General features: G+C 39.9%; 1 protein-coding gene across 1 annotated transcript in view; it reads left to right on the forward strand.

Annotated features, from left to right (window-relative positions):
• Nucleotides 1-223: 223 nt before the first annotated feature.
• scaf11 (SR-related CTD-associated factor 11) overlaps nucleotides 224-20524 on the forward strand; it is a 55942-nt gene continuing 35641 nt past the window's right edge. Inside the window, exons 1-4 of the mRNA XM_061961277.1 lie at nucleotides 224-402; nucleotides 11602-11648; nucleotides 11723-11871; nucleotides 11998-12081. Coding sequence (XP_061817261.1) covers nucleotides 11630-11648; nucleotides 11723-11871; nucleotides 11998-12081 — 252 coding nt within the window. The 5' untranslated portion in view covers nucleotides 224-402; nucleotides 11602-11629. The remainder of the gene's footprint in view (nucleotides 403-11601; nucleotides 11649-11722; nucleotides 11872-11997; nucleotides 12082-20524) is intronic.

Genomic DNA, 20524 nt, shown 5'->3' on the forward strand with positions numbered 1-20524 from the left:
GTAGACATTGATTGATGATTGATTGATTAACTCAGTGAATTACAAATAAACTACTAGTGAATATCACAGAAATATTCTTTAGTGCTTAATTATTTATTCTGGAAATTATTTGAAGTGTTTATTGGTCGCAAAAATATATATAATTGTACGAAGTCAATTAATGTACTTTATTTACCTCGTCACCAGTGTAATACTTGGCGTGTCCAGCAGGGGGAGCCACTTGCCAGAACTCTCCGCCACACTACCGAGACATGTGGCCGACAATCCCTGAAATCTGTGCTCGCTTTTTAGCCACAAACAACTTTAGCTCGGCGATTTGTTAGCACCTCCCGCGACCAAAAGTTTTTGGAGCCGAAACACCGATCGGCGCGTGAGAGCCGAGCACGGCAGCACTTTAGACTGGTGAGTAGCGACACTCGCTTGCTGCTAACTAAGCTAGCCCCCGAGTGCTAGCGCGTTATAACGACGTTAGCAGGTGTTGCTAGCTGGCTATTGTGCTAAACTTCACGTTAGCTTGCTGTTAGCGTGCTAGCTAACCTATGACCTTCACTGGAATCGGCGTCGCTAATCGTTAGCACGCTAATTAGCATGTTAGCATAGCCACCGTTTGCTAGCTGTTTGGCTGGAAGCTAGCATTAGCTCGCCGTGCTAATCATGCTAACCAATAACAATCTTCGTGTGGAGGGTTTGTGTTGGCCCCTGGCGGATCAAGCTTATTTATGTGTCCCCCATCTAATTATGTCATTTAGTTGATGTTCGTCATTGTTGTCATGATTAAAATGTACTTCGATTCGAGTCGATCGATCCATAATGATATAATCTATACAGATGCAGTATAAGGTCGATACTGGCGTGTTTAGACCAAGGGTATCCAACGTGTGGCCCCCGGGGGCCATTTGCAGCCTGCAGTTCGAGTTAATTTGGCCTGCAGTATATTGTTGACATTAAGTCAACCCGTATCAGTGTTGGCCTAGGGCCCCTGGGGACCTTGTCAAGTCATAAAAACAGGGTCCCACTTTTTTATAACCGATATGAAAACAAATGATAAATATATTTATCCTGTTATATCTCACATTCTATATTGTGTTTTTGAAAAAATAGTGTGAGAGTCCAGTCCATAGTGGATTTAACATAATAGTGAGAGTCCAGTCCATAGTGGATCTAACATAATATTGTGAGAGTCCAGCCCATAGTGGATCTAACAAAATAGTGAGAGTCCAGTCCATAGTGGATCTAACATAATATTGTGAGTCCAGTCCATAGTGGATCTAACATAATATTGTGAGAGTCCAGCCCATAGTGGATCTAACAAAATAGTGAGAGTCCAGTCCATAGTGGATCTAACATAATATTGTGAGAGTCCAGTCCATAGTGGATTCAGTTAATAGTGTGAGAATCCTGTCCATTGTGGATCTAGTTAATAGTGTGAGAGTCCAGTCCATAGTGGATCTAACATAATAGTGAGAGTCCAGTCCATAGTGGATCTAACATAATATTGTGAGAGTCCAGCCCATAGTGGATCTAACAAAATAGTGAGAGTCCAGTCCATAGTGGATCTAACATAATATTGTGAGTCCAGTCCATAGTGGATCTAACATAATATTGTGAGAGTCCAGCCCATAGTGGATCTAACAAAATAGTGAGAGTCCAGTCCATAGTGGATCTAACATAATATTGTGAGAGTCCAGTCCATAGTGGATTCAGTTAATAGTGTGAGAATCCTGTCCATTGTGGATCTAGTTAATAGTGTGAGAGTCCAGTCCATAGTGGATCTAACATAATAGTGTGGGAGTCCAGTCCATAGTGGATTTAACATAATAGTGTGAGAGTCCAGTCCATAGTGGATCTAACATAATAGTGTGGGAGTCCAGTCCATAGTGGATTTAACATAATAGTGTGAGAGTCCAGTCCATAGTGGATCTAACATAATATTGTGAGAGTCCAGTCCATAGTGGATCCAGCATAATAGTGTGAGAGTCCAGTCCATAGTGGATCTAGCATAATATTGTGAGAGTCCAGTCCATAGTGGATCTAACATAATATTGTGAGAGTCCAGTCCATAGTGGATCTAGTTAATAGTGTGAGAATCCAGTCCATTGTGGATCTAGTTAATAGTGTGAGAGTCCAGTCCATAGTGGATCTAACATAATAGTGTGAGAGTCCAGTCCATAGTGGATCTAACACAATATTGTGAGAGTCCAGTCCATATTTGATCTAGCATAATATTGTGAGAGTCCATTCCATAGTGGATCTAGCATAATAGTGTGAGAGTCCATTCCATGGTGGATATAGTTAATAGTGTAAGAGTACAGTCCATAGTGGATCTAGTTAATAGTGTGAGAGTCCAGTCCATAGTGGATCTAGTCAATAGTGTGAGAGTCCAGTCTATAGTGGATCTAGTTAATAGTGTGAAAGTCCAGTTCATAGTGGATCTAACATAATAGTGTGAGAGTTCAGTCCATAGTGGATCTAACATAATAGTGTGAGAGTCCAGTCCATGGTGGATCTAGCATAACAGTGTGAGAGTCCAGTCCATAGTGGATCTAACATAATAGTGTGAGAGTCCAGTCCATAGTGGATCTGGCATAATAGTGTGAGAGTCCAGTCCATAGTGGATCTGGCATAATAGTGTGAGAGTCCAGTCCATAGTGAATCTAGTTAATATTGTAAGAGTCCAGTCCATAGTGGATCTAGTTAATAGTGTGAGATTCCAGTCCATAGTGGATCTAACATAATAGTGTGAGAGTCCAGTCCATAGTGGATCTAGCATAATAGTGTGAGAGTCCAGTCCATAGTGGATCTAGCATAATATTGTGAGAGTCCAGTCCATAGTGGATCTAGTTAATAGTGTAAGAGTACAGTCCATAGTGGATCTAGTTAATAGTGTGAGAGTCCAGTCCATAGTGGATCTAGTTAATAGTGTGAGTGTCCAGTCCATAGTGGATCTAACATAATAGTGTGAGAGTCCAGTCCATAGTGGAGCTAGTTAATATTGTAAGAGTCCAGTCCATAGTGGATCTAGTTAATAGTGTGAGATTCCAGTCCATAGTGGATCTAACATAATAATGTGAGAGTCCAGTCCATAGTGGATCTAGCATAATATTGTGAGAGTCCAGTCCATAGTGGATCTAGTTAATAGTGTAAGAGTACAGTCCATAGTGGATCTAGTTAATAGTGTGAGAGTACAGTCCATAGTGGATCTAGTTAATAGTGTGAGAGTCCAGTCCATAGTGGATCTAACATAATAGTGTGAGTGTCCAGTCCATAGTGGATCTAACATAATAGTGTGAGAGTCCAGTCCATAGTGGATCTAACATAATAGTGTGAGAGTCCAGTCCATGGTGGATCTAGGATAATAGTGTGAGAGTCCAGTCCATAGTGGATCTAGCATGATAGTGTGAGAGTCCAGTCCATGGTGGATCTAGGACAATAGTGTGAGAGTCCAGTCCATGGTGGATCTAACATAATAGTGTGAGAGTCCAGTCCATGGTGGATCTAGGATAATAGTGTGAGAGTCCAGTCCATGGTGGATCTAGCATGATAGTGTGAGAGTCCAGTCCATGGTGGATCTAGGATAATAGTGTGAGAGTCCAGTCCATGATGGATCTAGCATAATAGTGTGAGAGTCCAGTCCATAGTGGATCTAGTTAATAGTGTAAGAGTACAGTCCATAGTGGATCTAGTTAATAGTGTGAGAGTACAGTCCATAGTGGATCTAGTTAATAGTGTGAGAGTCCAGTCCATAGTGGATCTAACATAATAGTGTGAGTGTCCAGTCCATAGTGGATCTAACATAATAGTGTGAGAGTCCAGTCCATAGTGGATCTAACATAATAGTGTGAGAGTCCAGTCCATGGTGGATCTAGGATAATAGTGTGAGAGTCCAGTCCATGGTGGATCTAGCATGATAGTGTGAGAGTCCAGTCCATGGTGGATCTAGGACAATAGTGTGAGAGTCCAGTCCATGGTGGATCTAACATAATAGTGTGAGAGTCCAGTCCATGGTGGATCTAGCATGATAGTGTGAGAGTCCAGTCCATGGTGGATCTAGCATGATAGTGTGAGAGTCCAGTCCATGGTGGATCTAGGATAATAGTGTGAGAGTCCAGTCCATGATGGATCTAGCATAATAGTGTGAGAGTCCAGTCCATGGTGGATCTAGTTAATAGTGTGAGAGTACAGTCCATAGTGGATCTAGTTAATAGTGTGAGAGTCCAGTCCATAGTGGATCTAACATAATAGTGTGAGTGTCCAGTCCATAGTGGATCTAACATAATAGTGTGAGAGTCCAGTCCATAGTGGATCTAACATAATAGTGTGAGAGTCCAGTCCATGGTGGATCTAGCATGATAGTGTGAGAGTCCAGTCCATGGTGGATCTAGCATGATAGTGTGAGAGTCCAGTCCATGGTGGATCTAGGATAATAGTGTGAGAGTCCAGTCCATGGTGGATCTAGCATGATAGTGTGAGAGTCCAGTCCATGGTGGATCTAGCATGATAGTGTGAGAGTCCAGTCCATGGTGGATCTAGGATAATAGTGTGAGAGTCCAGTCCATGATGGATCTAGCATAATAGTGTGAGAGTCCAGTCCATAGTGGATCTAGTTAATAGTGTAAGAGTACAGTCCATAGTGGATCTAGTTAATAGTGTGAGAGTACAGTCCATAGTGGATCTAGTTAATAGTGTGAGAGTCCAGTCCATAGTGGATCTAACATAATAGTGTGAGTGTCCAGTCCATAGTGGATCTAACATAATAGCGTGAGAGTCCAGTCCATAGTGGATCTAACATAATAGTGTGAGAGTCCAGTCCATGGTGGATCTAGGATAATAGTGTGAGAGTCCAGTCCATGGTGGATCTAGCATGATAGTGTGAGAGTCCAGTCCATGGTGGATCTAGGACAATAGTGTGAGAGTCCAGTCCATGGTGGATCTAACATAATAGTGTGAGAGTCCAGTCCATGGTGGATCTAGCATGATAGTGTGAGAGTCCAGTCCATGGTGGATCTAGCATGATAGTGTGAGAGTCCAGTCCATGGTGGATCTAGGATAATAGTGTGAGAGTCCAGTCCATGATGGATCTAGCATAATAGTGTGAGAGTCCAGTCCATAGTGGATCTAGTTAATAGTGTAAGAGTACAGTCCATAGTGGATCTAGTTAATAGTGTGAGAGTACAGTCCATAGTGGATCTAGTTAATAGTGTGAGAGTCCAGTCCATAGTGGATCTAACATAATAGTGTGAGTGTCCAGTCCATAGTGGATCTAACATAATAGTGTGAGAGTCCAGTCCATAGTGGATCTAACATAATAGTGTGAGAGTCCAGTCCATGGTGGATCTAGGATAATAGTGTGAGAGTCCAGTCCATGGTGGATCTAGCATGATAGTGTGAGAGTCCAGTCCATGGTGGATCTAACATAATAGTGTGAGAGTCCAGTCCATGGTGGATCTAGGATAATAGTGTGAGAGTCCAGTCCATGGTGGATCTAGCATGATAGTGTGAGAGTCCAGTCCATGGTGGATCTAGCATGATAGTGTGAGAGTCCAGTCCATGGTGGATCTAGGATAATAGTGTGAGAGTCCAGTCCATGATGGATCTAGCATAATAGTGTGAGAGTCCAGTCCATGGTGGATCTAGCATGATAGTGTGAGAGTCCAGTCCATGGTGGATCTAACATAATAGTGTGAGAGTCCAGTCCATGGTGGATCTAGGATAATAGTGTGAGAGTCCAGTCCATGGTGGATCTAGCATGATAGTGTGAGAGTCCAGTCCATGGTGGATCTAGCATGATAGTGTGAGAGTCCAGTCCATGGTGGATCTAGGATAATAGTGTGAGAGTCCAGTCCATGATGGATCTAGCATAATAGTGTGAGAGTCCAGTCCATGGTGGATCTAGCATAATAGTGTGTATTTTTAGTAGTTGAACTTTACAGATCACAAAAAGGGTCAATTCGGATCGCTAACATTGTTAGCATAAATGAATGGGATTTAACATAGAGAAAATTAGCATCACGGCTAACGGAAAAATATTTTCAGTTCATTATGAGTCTGTGGTGGTACATAAATCTAGCTAGCTAGAGATATTGGCCCCAAAATCATTTAATAAGTACAGGAACAGCTAGCTAGCTTGAGTGGAAGTCTGCTGGAGTAGTCTACAGTCATACAGTAACAAGCAATTACACCTCTGTTACACTTAAATACCATAGATCAAATATATATACTCCAGTAATATCATTAACACTTACCTGACCGGATGAAGTCCTTGGGCTCAAATACTAGTGTGGCCTCAATAGCCCTGCTGTAGTGTGTAGCATGCTGGGAATTATCCGTGCATGTGATGGAAGAATGCACAGTGCAGGGTTGAAATTCTACTGAATTTACATTAAATCAGGTTGTTTTAGTTAATAATCATGCTGCAAGATCTAGCATGTTGCATTCAATGTTTATTCCCATTCATTTCCCGTTAATTCCCGTGGAAAGTTTCCAACTTTGAATATTCCCGGAATTTTGCAACCCTAGTTAAAAAGGTTGACTTTACACTCACCTTAGTGTTTACCATGAAGTCTTTCTTTTGACAGCGGTAAAGTTGTCCGAGTGCAAACTGAGGCAGTATTTGTGATTGATAAAACTTTCGGCGAATCAAAATTTACGACCAATAAAAACGCCATAAACGGGGACGGAAATTTGACCCGGCAAATATAAACTAAACAAAACTCCGGCGGAAAGCGATAATCGATAAAATAAAAAAACAAACAAGCAAACTGGGAAGTAAAAGAAAAAAAATCTGCATCCTCGGGACGCGCGGGCTTCCAGAATTGCGCATCCTTTCTGATTTCAATGCGTAAAAAGACACAAAATGTGAGTTAACGCCAACACTGAATATAAAAAGCTTAAATTTTGATACTAATAACTAGGAGTGTCCGATATATTGCTGTCAGGTATCGATCCGATACAAGCAAAATAACAAGTATCACATAATTAGTGTCCGTTATTGAACAATATTGCAATCTAAAACATGCGCAATATCAACAAGTATCAAATAATATTAAACACAAAGTCTCCAAGGCAGCAGCGTATTAAACTTGCATCCAGGAACAAATGTTTCCGCACCACTCCACTTAATACGTCATGGATTTAATTAATTAATTAATGGAAAAGTATAAGAAACAAAAAATGAAAGTGTCAACTGTATGTGGCTTGTATATATATATGCATTTTCATGAAAGGAATAAAAAGAGATGATGATGATGATGATGAAGAATTATGGTGACTACTATGTTTCGCCAAAAAACACTTTATCATTCCACTTCAACTTAAAGACAGCATCATTCCAGTCGGTTAGTGTTTTTCATACCTCTGTTTGTCTTTTCACTTCATCAAAGCTTTTCTAACATTCCACACTAATAAATAAATATAAGTCTATCCTAATACAAGTATCTTTTGTGCTAATATCATATCAACTTAATACCAGTATTGGCCAAGGCTCATAATATACTTATTTTTCACTGTTGACTTTTTTACCTGAATATTTGTATATCATAACAGCAGAAAAGACAATATTTACTTGTTGAATTTTATTTTAAGTTATGTTTTTCTTTTTTTGCGTATTAATCATGTGTTTTAGTGTAATAATAATCATGTTTTTTTTTAACAACTTGAAGGCAAAAATCACAAAATCATTTAATCATTGAAAAAAATGTCCAAATAAAGAGTTGGTAAGGCCGACACTGGCCCTGTATCAGACTATTTTAGCAACAACCTTATAACTTTTGCGGCTGAGGCAGCTTTTTTTGGAGCGTCGTCGTTGGCTTTCAAAAACACCGTCGTAGCGATGCTGGCGTGTCAGGTGGCTGATAAGGTTCGGTGTGTTAAAGCTGTGCTGTGCTCACCCTTTAGAGCACAGCTGTAACTTCCTGCCACTAAACCTGCAGAAAAGAGTTCTCCTCAGGTATCTCTGTGTTTACAATTTCACACTTTGGACAATTATTGCATAACAAAAAATAATTTCCATAGTTAAATAAGAATAACAGGGCAAATACATGTTACACAGTTGTTATTTCCTGGCACTAAACCTGCAGAAAATAGTTCTTCTTAGGTTTCTCTGCGTTTACATTTTCACACTTTGCACTATTTTCTTACACTTTATACAGCAATACTTACATATTCCATATTTTTAAGAGGTTATATTTAAGTGTTCAATGTGATTTGACTATTTTGTGGACATTGAGTGTTTTCCATGTTTGTGTTGACATTTCCTTTCTGCCTTGAAAGCTGAGGGGATTATAATCAGAGGAAGTTACATTTCATATACCGTATTTTCCGCACTATAAGGCGCACCGGATTATTAGCCGCACCTTCTATGAATTACATATTTCATAATTTTGTCCACCAATAAGCCGCCCCGGACTATAAGCCGCGCCTACGCTGCGCTAAAGTGAATGTCAAAAAAACGCTGCGCTAAAGTGAATGTCAAAAAAACAGTCAGATAGTTCAGTCAAACTTTAATAATATATTGAAAACCAGCGTTCTAACAACTCTGTCCCAAAATGTACGCAAATGTGCAATCACAAACATAGTAAAATTCAAAATGGTGTAGAGCAATAAATAGCAACATAATGTTGCTCGAACGTTAATGTCACAACACACAAAATAAACATAGCGCTCACCTTCTGAAGTTATTCTTCATTCGTAAATCCTTCGAATTCTTCGTCTTCGGTGTCCGAATTGAAAAGTTGCGCAAGCGTGGGATCCAAAAATGGCCGGCTCCGCCTCGTCGAAGTCATCGGATTCAGTGTCGCTGTTGTTGTGCAGCAGTTCTGTGAATCCTGCCTTCCGGAAAGCTCGGACCACAGTTGTGACCGAAACTATCTGCCCAGGCATTTACGATCCACTGGCAGATGTTGGCGTATGTCGACCGGCGCTATCTGCCCGTCTTAGTGAAGGTGTGTTCGCCTTCGGAGCTGTGTGAAAAAAGCCACCCGGCCTCTTCGCGTAAACTTCCCTTAACCACTCGCTCATCTTTTCTTCATCCATCCATCCCTTCGAGTTAGCTTTTATGATGACGCCGGCTGGAAAGGTCTCTTTTGGATGGGTGGAAGTTAGCATGGCAAGCTAGAACCACAGTGAAGGATGACTTCTCATTCCCTGTGGTGCAAATATTCACCGTACGTGCTCCCGTTCCACAGTGCAGTTCACAGGAATATCAGTTGCTGTGAAATACGGTAGTAATCCGTGTGCGGATGGAGAGATTGCGTCTTTTTATGAACCGGATCCTTGTCGCGTAGTAGGAGCCATTTTGTGGTCTTTACAGATGTAAACAGGAAATGAAACGTACGGTGATATCCGCGCGTTTTTTCTTCTTCTTCCGGGGGCGGGTGAAGCGCTTCCTGTTCTATGGGGGCGGGTGCTTTCCTTGGCGGTTGCTTGCGTAGAAGAAGAAGCGCTTCCTGTTCTACCGGGAAAAAAGATGGCGGCTGTTTACCGAAGTTGCGAGACCGAAACTTTATGAAAATTAATCGTAATAAAGCGCACCGGGTTATAAGGCGCACTGTCAGCTTTTGAGAAAAATTGTGGTTTTTAGGTGCGCCTTATAGTGCGGAAAATACGGTAAATAATATTATTCTCCTGCTTCTTATTTTCTATAAGTCATAAAAATGTTAATAATTATCAATATCGACCGATATATTAATAATATTTAAACAACTACTGCATAACAAAAATGTATTTCCATAGTTAAATAAGAATAACAGGGCAAATACATGTTACACAGTTGTTATTTCCTTGCACTAAACCTGCAGAAAATGTTCTTAGGTTTCCCTGTTTATATTTTCACATTATATTTTCACACTTTGCACTATTTTCTTACACTTTATGCAGCATTTCTTACATATTCCTTCATTTTAAGAGCTTCTTGTTCAGTGTTCAATGTGATTTGACTATTTTGTTGACATTGTTGGAGTGTTTTCCATGTTTGTGTTGACATTTCCTGTCTGCCTTGATAGCTGACATTATAATCAGAGGAAAGTGACATTTCAAATTAAAATATTTACATTTCATGTATTTATCTACTGCTTATTTTCCATAGGTCATAAAAAAATATATCAATAATTACCGATATCGACCGATTTAAAACACTTTTATCGTGATACACTTTTCAGCCATATAGCCCAGCCCTGCTGAAATTAGACATCGTAAAAAGCTCAGAAAGTTGAGAAATGCCGATCAACATGAGTTAATAGTTTGGTGTTAGACATTTGACTGTCGCCACCATCATCATTTGTCAGGTCACAAATCGTTGAAACGCTTGAAAACGGAAGATAGTTTGCACGAGGGTTGTCCCAATACCAATATTTTGGTACCAATGCCAAAATGTATTTTGATACTTTTCTAAATAAAGGGGACCACAAAAAAAATTCATTATTGGCTTTATTTTTAACAAAAAAATCTTAGGGTACATGAAACATATGTTTATTATTGCAAGTTTGTCCTTAAATAAAATAGTGAACATACTAGACAACTTGTCTTTTAGTAGTAATTAAACACACAAAGACTCCTAATTAGTCTGCTGACGTATGCAGTAACATATTGTGTCATTTATACACCTATTATTTTGTACACATTACGAGGGACAAACTGTACAAATGGATTATTAATCCACTAGTTCATTTACTGTTAATATCTGCTTACTTTCTGTTTTAACATGTTCTATCTACACTTCTGTTAAAATGTAATAATCACTTATTCTTCTCTTCTTTGATACTTTACATTAGTTTTGGATGATACCACACATTTAGGTATCGATCCGATACCAAGTAGTTACAGGATCATACATTGGTCATATTCAAAGTCCTCATGTGTCCAGGGACGTATTTACTGACTTTATAAACATAATGTGAATTTAAAAAAAAGGAAAAAAGATGTTGTGACGATAATAAATATCGACGTAATCTTAGTAGTATCGACTAGATATGCTCTTGTACTTGGTATCATTACAGTGGATGTCAGGTGTAGATCCACCCATGGCGTTTGTTTACATTCAGGAGCGCTATCTTTTGTTAGCGGTGACGCCGGTGAGCTATTGTATCCTCCTACGGTGTGTAGTGAAGCATGTTTAGCTATTCCTCGTCCTGCAGTGATAATGATAGTTGTAAGAAACATACTTTATTTGTCGCCATGGAGGCCAGGTTTAGTGATTTGGAAGTAGCTAAAACACCACCGATTACAGACGGACATCTTCCTGAGGGTGTTTCAGTGTTATAACTTCACCTTTATCTTTAGTTTTTTAGCCAAAATGCATCCGTTCTCCCTTTTCTGTCTACACACCGTGTCTGCTTGTAAGTACTCTGTGTGTGCGCGCTGCCGAACATGCTCCTCTGCTCGTAAAACCAGCAATGTCACGATGTAACGATGGCGAACCGGTACTTTTCAAACAGAGTATAGTAGCGTTTTTGATTCATTAGTACTGCGATACTATACCAGTAGTGGTATACCGTACAACCCTAGTTTGCACAAATGTGTCAGAATTGCAGTTTCCTCCAAGGTGCAAAGCATCAAACTGCAGTACAGCTGCACGTGGACATATGGTGACATGCTCTCTCTGTGCAGTGGTGATCAGGACAGCCCGGGGCTGGACATGACGGGAGCTGAAAGCGGTGAGGCTCAATCCCTTTTTTGGCGCTTGCATGCATGGCACACGACATGCCTTGTAATGACTTTCTGCGTCTAGGCGGCCAAGGGTCGCCCTCCGATGGGAGCGACGGCGAGGAGGCCGAGCGATGTCCGATCTGCCTGGGTGTCCTGGCCCGAGGAGAGCTGGCCATGCCCGACAGCTGCTGCCATGTCTTCTGCCTGGGATGCCTGCTGACTTGGGCGGAGGTGATGTTCAACTTGACTCCGTTATTGGATTCACTCTTATTTGGGAAGGACCTTGTAAAGACTGATGCATTGAGATGTTTTGTTAAAGCAGGATCATTTGATCATTTTCAATATTTTCCCCAAAAGTTGCAGATGGTCCCCTCTTGTCCCGTGGACAGAAGACCCTTCAGGAATGTTTACAGATGGGATGGAGGTCTGCGCTGCGTGCAGGTCCGTTTATCCATTTTCATTACAGTCTAAACCTAACTTTTTCCCACTGTGGGGGCCATTTTGATACTTTTCATGATCAAAACCATTCCAATGTATGTTTTTTTCTAACCTTTAGGACCTTCATGGGTCTCAGTTAGGGCTGGGCGATATGGCCTTTTTTTAATATCTCAATATTTTTAGGCCATGTCGCGATACACAATATATATCTCCATATTTTGCCTTAGCCTTGAATGAACACTTGATGCATATAATCACAGCAGTATGATGATTCTATGTGTCTACATTAAAACATTCTTCTTCATACTGCATTAATATATGCTACTTTTAAACTTTCATGCAGAGAGGGAAATCACAACTAAAAGTGTATTTATTAAACAGTTATTAAAGGGGAACATTATCACCAGACCTATGTAAGCGTCAATATATACCTTGATGTTGCAGAAAAAAGACCATATTTTTTTTTTAGCCGATTTCCGAACTCTAAATGGGTGAATTTTGGCGAATTAAACGCCTTTCTAATATTCGCTCTCGGAGCGATGACGTCACAATGTGACGTCACATCAGGAAGCAATCCGCCATTTTCTCAAACACTGAGTCAAATCAGCTCTGTTATTTTCCGTTTTTTCGACTGTTTTCCATACCTTGGAGACATCATGCCTCGTCGGTGTGTTGTCGGAGGGTGTAACAACACTTACAGGGACGGATTCAAGTTGCACCAGTGGCCCAAAGATGCGAAAGTGGCAAGAAATTGGACGTTTGTTACGCACACTTTACCGACGAAAGCTATGCTACGACAGAGATGGCAAGAATGTGTGGATATCCTGCGACACTCAAAGCAGATGCATTTCCAACGATAAAGTCAAAGAAATCTGCCGCCAGACCCCCATTGAATCTGCCGGAGTGTGTGAGCAATTCAGGGACAAAGGCCCTCGGTAGGACGGCAAGCAATGGCGGCAGTTTGTTCCCGCAGACGAGCGAGCTAAACCCCCTGGATGTCTTGGCTCACACCGTCCCGAAGATGATCAAGAGAAGAATATCGACCCTAGCTTCCCTGGCCTGCTGACATGAGGGTATGTCTACAGAATATATTAATTGATGAAAATTGGGCTGTCTGCACTCTCAAAGTGCATGTTGTTGCCAAATGTATTTCATATGCTGTAAACCTAGTTCATAGTTGTTAGTTTCCTTTAATGCCAAACAAACACATACCAATCGTTGGTTAGAAGGCGATCGCCGAATTCGTCCTCGCTTTCTCCCGTGTCGCTGGCTGTCGTGTCGTTTTCGTCGGTTTCGCTTGCATACGGTTCAAACCGATATGGCTCAATAGCTTCAGTTTCTTCTTCAATTTCGTTTTCGCTACCTGCCTCCACACTACAACCATCCGTTTCAATACATGCGTAATCTGTTGAATCGCTTAAGCCGCTGAAATCCGAGTCTGAATCCGAGCTAATGTCGCTATAGCTTGCTGTTCTTTCCACCATGTTTGTTTGTGTTGGCTTCACTATGTGACGTCACAGGAAAATGGACGGGTGTATATAACGATGGTTAAAATCAGGCACTTTGAAGCTTTTTTTAGAGATATTGCGTGATGGGTAAAATTTTGAAAAAAACTTCGAAAAATATAATAAGCCACTGGGAACTGATTTTTAATGGTTTTAACAATTCTGAAATTGTGATAATGTTCCCCTTTAAGCAGTGGCACAAACATTCATGTCATTTACAAAACAGAAAGTGCAAGATTGTCAGAGACATTTTAAAACAAGCTATTAATGCACTTTTGTGCATGATGTCACTAAGATGACATATCAAAACAACACTAAATGAAGGTGCACTTTTTGTACAGAACGCCACTACAGTAGTTTAAAACAAATATAGTGCACTTTTGTGCATGATGTCACACAAGATATTTCAATAAGTGTCAAATAAAAATTAGCTGCATAATAGGAAATCAAATAGTGTATGTCCTTCGCTATGTGGTAGGTTCCTGCGGACGTTATCTCCTTTTGTTGTTGACTATTTGTTTCATGCGGTGTTGATGTGAAAATGGTTGCCTCTGCATTTTGTGGGTGTGGCACTGAACAGAGATGTTGACATGCGGAGTTTCAAGCACTCCTTATTCTCTAGCGGGTGACTTTTCAAATGATGCTACATATTAGCAGTAATGCTACTTTTTGTAGCAATGCTTTTGCCCCACACTTGACAAATTACGGTTGTCTGTTAGACATCTTCCCGCTTGAAGCCAAACCACCTCCAGACGATGGACCCACTGCTGTTTTTCTTGGGAATTAATTCTTCCTTCATTTGTTACAAGATTCGCACCTTCTCTCTCTCGTATTACCACTCGCACCACAGCTAACGTTACCATGTCGCTACTTGTCTGCTCCACGGGAGCGTGTGACGTATGTAAGAAGGTGCGCTTGTTTTAAGTCTCTGTGAGAAGGACAGACAAGAAAGACTGGGGAAAGCATGCAGTTTAATGCCCGCAGCTAAAAGTAACAGTGTGAGAACGTATACCCCAATATCACGATATAGTCATTTTCTATATCGCACTGAGACAAACCCGCGACATATCGAGTATATCGATACATCGCCCAGCCCTAGTCTCAGTCATAAAAATGTATATAAAAAAAAAAGTAAAAAACTATCAATCAATGTTTATTTATATAGCCCTAAATCACAAGTGTCTCAAAGGGCTGCACAAGCCACAACGACATCCTCGGTACAGAGCCCACATAAGGGCAAGGAAAAACTCACCCCAGTGGGACGTCGATGTGAATGACTTTAGGGGAGACCGAAAGCAATGGATGTCGAGTGGGTCTGACATAGTATTGTGAAAGTCCAGTCCATAATGGATCTAACATATTAGTGAAAGTCCAGTCCATAGTGGATCTAACATAATAGTGAGAGTCCAGTTCATAGTGAATCTAACATAATAGTGAGAGTCCAGTCCATAGTGGATATAACATAATAGTGTGAGAGTCCAGTCCATTGTGGATCTAACATAATAGTGTTAGAGTCCAGTCCACAGTGGATCGAACATAATAGTGAGAGTCCAGTCCATAGTGGATCTAACATAATAGTGTGAGAGTCCAGTCCATAGTGGATCTAACATAATAGTGAGAGTCCAGTCCATAGTGGATCTAACATAATAGTGAGAGTCCAGTCCATAGTGGATCTAACATAATAGTGAGAGTCCAGTCCATAGTGGATCTAACATAATAGTGTGAGAGTCCAGTCCATAATGAATCTAACATATTACGGTAGTGAAAGTCCAGTCCATAGTGGATCTAACATAATAGTGAGAGTCCAGTCCATAGTGAATCTAACATAATAGTGAGAGCCCAGTCCATAGTGGATCTAACATACGGTAATAGTGTGAGAGTCCAGTCCATAATGAATCTAACATATTAGTGAAAGTCCAGTCCATAGTGGATCTAACATAATAGTGAGAGTCCAGTCCATAGTGGATCTAACATAATAGTGAGAGTCCAGTTCATAGTGAATCTAACATAATAGTGAGAGTCCAGTCCATTGTGGATCTAACATAATAGTGTGAGAGTCCAGTCCATTGTGGATCTAACATAATAGTGTGAGAGTCCAGTCCATAGTGGATCGAACATAATAGTGAGAGTCCAGTCCATAGTGGATCTAACATAATAGTGTGAGAGTCCAGTCCATAGTGGATCTAACATAATAGTGAGAGTCCAGTCCATAGTGGAGCTAACATAATAGTGAGAGTCCAGTCCATAGTGGATCTAACATAATAGTGTGAGAGTCCAGTCCATAATGAATCTAACATATTAGTGAAAGTCCAGTCCATAGTGGATCTAACATAATAGTGAGAGTCCAGTCCATAGTGAATCTAACATAATAGTGAGAGTCCAGTCCATAGTGGATCTAACATAATAGTGTGAGAGTCCAGTCCATAATGAATCTAACATATTAGTGAAAGTCCAGTCCATAGTGGATCTAACATAATAGTGAGAGTCCAGTCCATAGTGGATCTAACATAATAGTGAGAGTCCAGTCCATAGTGGATCTAACATAATAGTGAGAGTCCAGTCCATAGTGGATCTAACATAATAGTGTGAGAGTCCAGTCCATAGTGGCTCTAACATAATAGTGAGAGTCCAGTCCATAGTGGATCTAACATAATAGTGTGAGAGTCCAGGCCATAGTGGATCTAACATAATAGTGTGAGAGTCCAGTCCATAGTGGATCTAACATAATAGTGAGAGTCCAGTCCATAGTGGGGCCAGCAGGAGACCATCCTGAGCGGAGAAGGGTCAGCAGTGCAGAGATGTCCCCAACCGATGCACAGGCAAGCGGTCCACCCCGGGTCCCGACTCTGGACAGCCAGCACTTCATCCATGGCCACCGGACCTGTGTGTCTCCTTCTCCACAAGGGAGAGGGGAGCAGAGGAGAAAAGAAAAGAAACGGCAGATCAACTGGTCTAAAAAGGGGGTCTATTTAAAGGCTAGAGTATACAAATGAGTTTTAAGATGGGACTTAAATGCTTCTACTGAGGTAGCATCTCTAACTGTTACCGGGAGGGCATTCCAGAGTACTGGAGCCCCAATAGAAAACGCTCTATAGCCCGCAGACTTTTTTTGGGCTCTGGGAATCACTAATAAGCCGGAGTTCTTTGAACGCAGATTTCTGGCCGTGACATATGGTACAATACAATCAGCAAGATAGGATGGAGCTAGACCGTGTAGTATTTTATCCGTAAGTAGTAAAACCTTAAAGTCACATCGACCTTGGGTACTTAGAAAAGCGCTATATAAATCTCAGTTATTATTATTATTACATCTTAAATGCACAGGAAGCCAGTGCAGGTGAGCCAGTATAGGCGTAATATGATCAAACTTTCTTGTTCTTGTCAAAAGTCTAAAATACTAATTTTGTTTTTCAACACATAAGTCTCCAGATCAACTTCAACACTTTATTTTATATTTGTCAAATATTTTGTGGCCCTTTTGTTAAAGAAAACCCCAAATGTTCCAAGTGTGATATTTGATGTGGAGTTATTGGCGCTTCACAACATTGATTTGGATGTATTATTTATTTGAGCATTGACAGTTTAAAAAACAATCCCACTATAATTATTGGGGATCCAAAAGGGCCCAACTCATAAGTGTTAAAAAGAAGTCATTCATTATTTTTCATATTTTTACTTTCAACACCTAAATCTCCAAATTAACTACAGATTGATCCGTCACATATAAGTTTTTATTATATATATATATTTTATGTTTCTATTGTTTATTGTTGTTTTTGTCATGGACTACCTTGTTTTTATGGCAAACACACAAAATATGCAATGTTTCAAAGTGTAATATTTTAATGTGAAGTAGGGATATAACGACATGAGAGTTTTATTTCACGGTTAGTGTGATCAAAACTATCACAGTTATCCTAATTATATTGTAATTGTTGAATATCTTCACACAGTACTTATACACACACTGAAATCTTTGAACCAGATTTTATTAACAAATAAATACAATAGAGTGACACACAATATACTTTCATTGGCAGAATTAATATTTAATATTGTTGTAGCTTCTTAAAGAACCATACTTGTATTTGAATGTTAAAATAAGTTTATCTTTTATCGTTTTCATTTGGAAACATTTATTTTTATTTTTATTTTTATTTTTTATGATAAATAAAAACGGGATCTGGTTGTATCAGTTTCGGTTTGACGTTACGTGAGTTCACTTCCTGTTGTCATTCCTTTGAGTATAAAATCCATCACTTTGTTCCAAGATAGCACCGTCTGTAGTAGGGTTGTACGGTATACCGGTACTAGTATAGTGTCGCGGTACTAATGAATAAAAAATTGTACTATACTCTGTTTGAAAAGTACCGGTTCCCGGGCATGACGGCGCGTCGTCATGTCGTGACATTCCTCGTTTTACGAGCAGAGAAGCATGTTCTGCAGCGCACACAAACAGAGTACTTACAAGCAGACACAGTGTGTAGACAGAAAAGGGAAAACTAAAGATAAAGGTGAAGTTATAACACTGAAACGCCCTCAGGAAGAGGTGCTTTAAGACAAGGCTAGCTAGCTAGCAGCAAACATCCATCCAGCAGTGTTTTAGCTACTTCTAAATCACTAATCCTTGTCTGCATGGCGACAAATAAAGTAAGTTTCTTACAAGTGTCAGGTTCAAACGCCGATGACATCTATTAAACAGACAAGAAGCAAGGAATTAAACAGAGACAGGATTCAATTTAGCTCAATGAGGAGAGCGCGTAGACCTGTACCCTTGTACAGTGTCGTCCCACACTCTGACAAAATAATTGCACGCCTCCTCTTTTATTTGGACTTTCCCTGATTACATGGCAACAGCTGTTTCTAAAGGGAGAGGGGGTCATAAACAGCCGTCGCCCTTGGTCACAAAACAGTTCAAAGAAAAGATGCCTGGAGCTTGCGTCAGGTCCTGCTTCCTCGCCGCTTTGTAGATCTCGGGTCAAGACAAGATCTTCCTGTGGATTACCAATAGATCAAAGAAACCGACACCTTCATGTCGCTTCCCATCCTACACAGTGGAGTTTTACAAGCCTTTTGCTTGGCAGGATCAAAGACAGCTTTTGTCCTCTCGCCGGGAACTCATGGAAACAAAAAGTTTTGTGATAACTTGGATACAATTATTCTTACAGCAAGTAGCATTATCACTGCAGGATGAGGAATAGCTAAACATGCTACACTACACACCGTAGGAGGATACAATAGCTCACCGGTGTCACCGCTAACAAAAGCTAGCGCGCCTAATTGTAAACAAATGCCATGGTACAAGAGCGTATCTAGTCGATACTACTATGATTACATCAATATTTTTTAGCATCACAACATCTTCAAATTTATATTATGTTTATAAACTCAGGAAATACGTCCCTGGACACATGAGGACTTTGAATATGATCAATGTATGATCCTGTAACTACTTTGTATCGGATCGATACCCAAATGTGTGGTATCATCCAAAACTAATGTAAAGTATCAAACAACAGAAGAATAAGTGACTACTTGTATTTGTTTGTTTATTTGAAGGACAATGTGCAGTTACATTAAGAAGATGGCTGCACCAGATTTAGCACTGTGCTAATTTCCATCTGTAGTCCTCTGATGGTGCATCTAATATCCACAATAAAATTACACAGGATTGAAAATACACAACAATAATAAAATTGCATAATGATAAACAATTTAAAGTACAAGTACAATACATAGAGGGTATGTGAATTACAAATCAGGTTACAGTATCTTAGCAGCTTCATTTAAAGTGCAGAAGTATATAAAGTGCAGCAGTTTTGATCATAGTCTACATACAGTTCAGTAGCCATCAGATGATATCCATAAGGGTATTATTCAATAGCCATATACCCCATTCATATTGCATACATAAAAAAAGTTTGCGATGTTACAAGATTGGAATGGTACTGAGATGGCCATCAGACTGCTCCCGCCAGGGTATCATCTGATTACATTTGAACAGAAGTGTAGATAGAACATGTTAAAACAGAAATAAACAGTAAATGAACTAGTGGATTAATAATCCATTTGTACAGTTTGTCCCTTATAATGTGTACAAAATAATAGGTGTATAAATGACACAATATGTTACTGCATACGTCAGCAGACTAATTTGTTTGTTTACTTACTACTAAAAGACAAGTTGTCTAGTATGTTCACTATTTTATTTAAGGACTAAATTGTTCTTTAATTGCAATAATCACTGTTTAATGTACTCTTAAGATTTTTAGTTAAAATGAAGCCAATAATGCCATTTTTGTGGTCCCCTTTATTTAGAAAAGTATCGAAATACATTTTGGTACCGATACTGGTATCGGGACAACCATAGTTTGTAGTCTCAATGTACACAATTGAAAAGTTTAGTTGCTCAGGCAGTAATGTGTTTTTGTCAGTTTATATTGGGGTATGTTGTTGTATGTCTTAATTGGGAAATACATCAATGTCTCTTGTGTTCGTGTTTCGCTAGTGAATGAGTAGTATCAGCGGTCTGTGACTTTATCGGTGTTATCAATCGCGACTTTACGATCATTTCAATTTAAAACGGTAGCGCTAACCGTCGGGTGTTGTACCACGGTTAAGCATTATGGTTACATTACTAAAGTGAAGTAATTGGAGCCTTAAATAGCTCAGTAATTCATAACAATATCATCATTTTTCTTTCTATTCCTTTCATGAAAAAGCATATATTTAAGCCACGTACATTTGACACTTTCATTGTTTTTTTGTTTCTTATACATTTTCATGATCAGAAAGGAGCAGATGGAAGAATACTATTCTTATATTTATCTGCCCCATTTTTAACACCAACTATTTTAGATGACTTTATAACTGTTCCCTCCACCAACACCCCAACTCCAACATACTTTTTAATTTTCATTTAAGCATTTTCACAATGACAC

This window comes from Nerophis lumbriciformis, linkage group LG05, assembly GCF_033978685.3.
Source record: "Nerophis lumbriciformis linkage group LG05, RoL_Nlum_v2.1, whole genome shotgun sequence".
Taxonomy (NCBI): Eukaryota; Metazoa; Chordata; class Actinopteri; order Syngnathiformes; family Syngnathidae; genus Nerophis; species Nerophis lumbriciformis.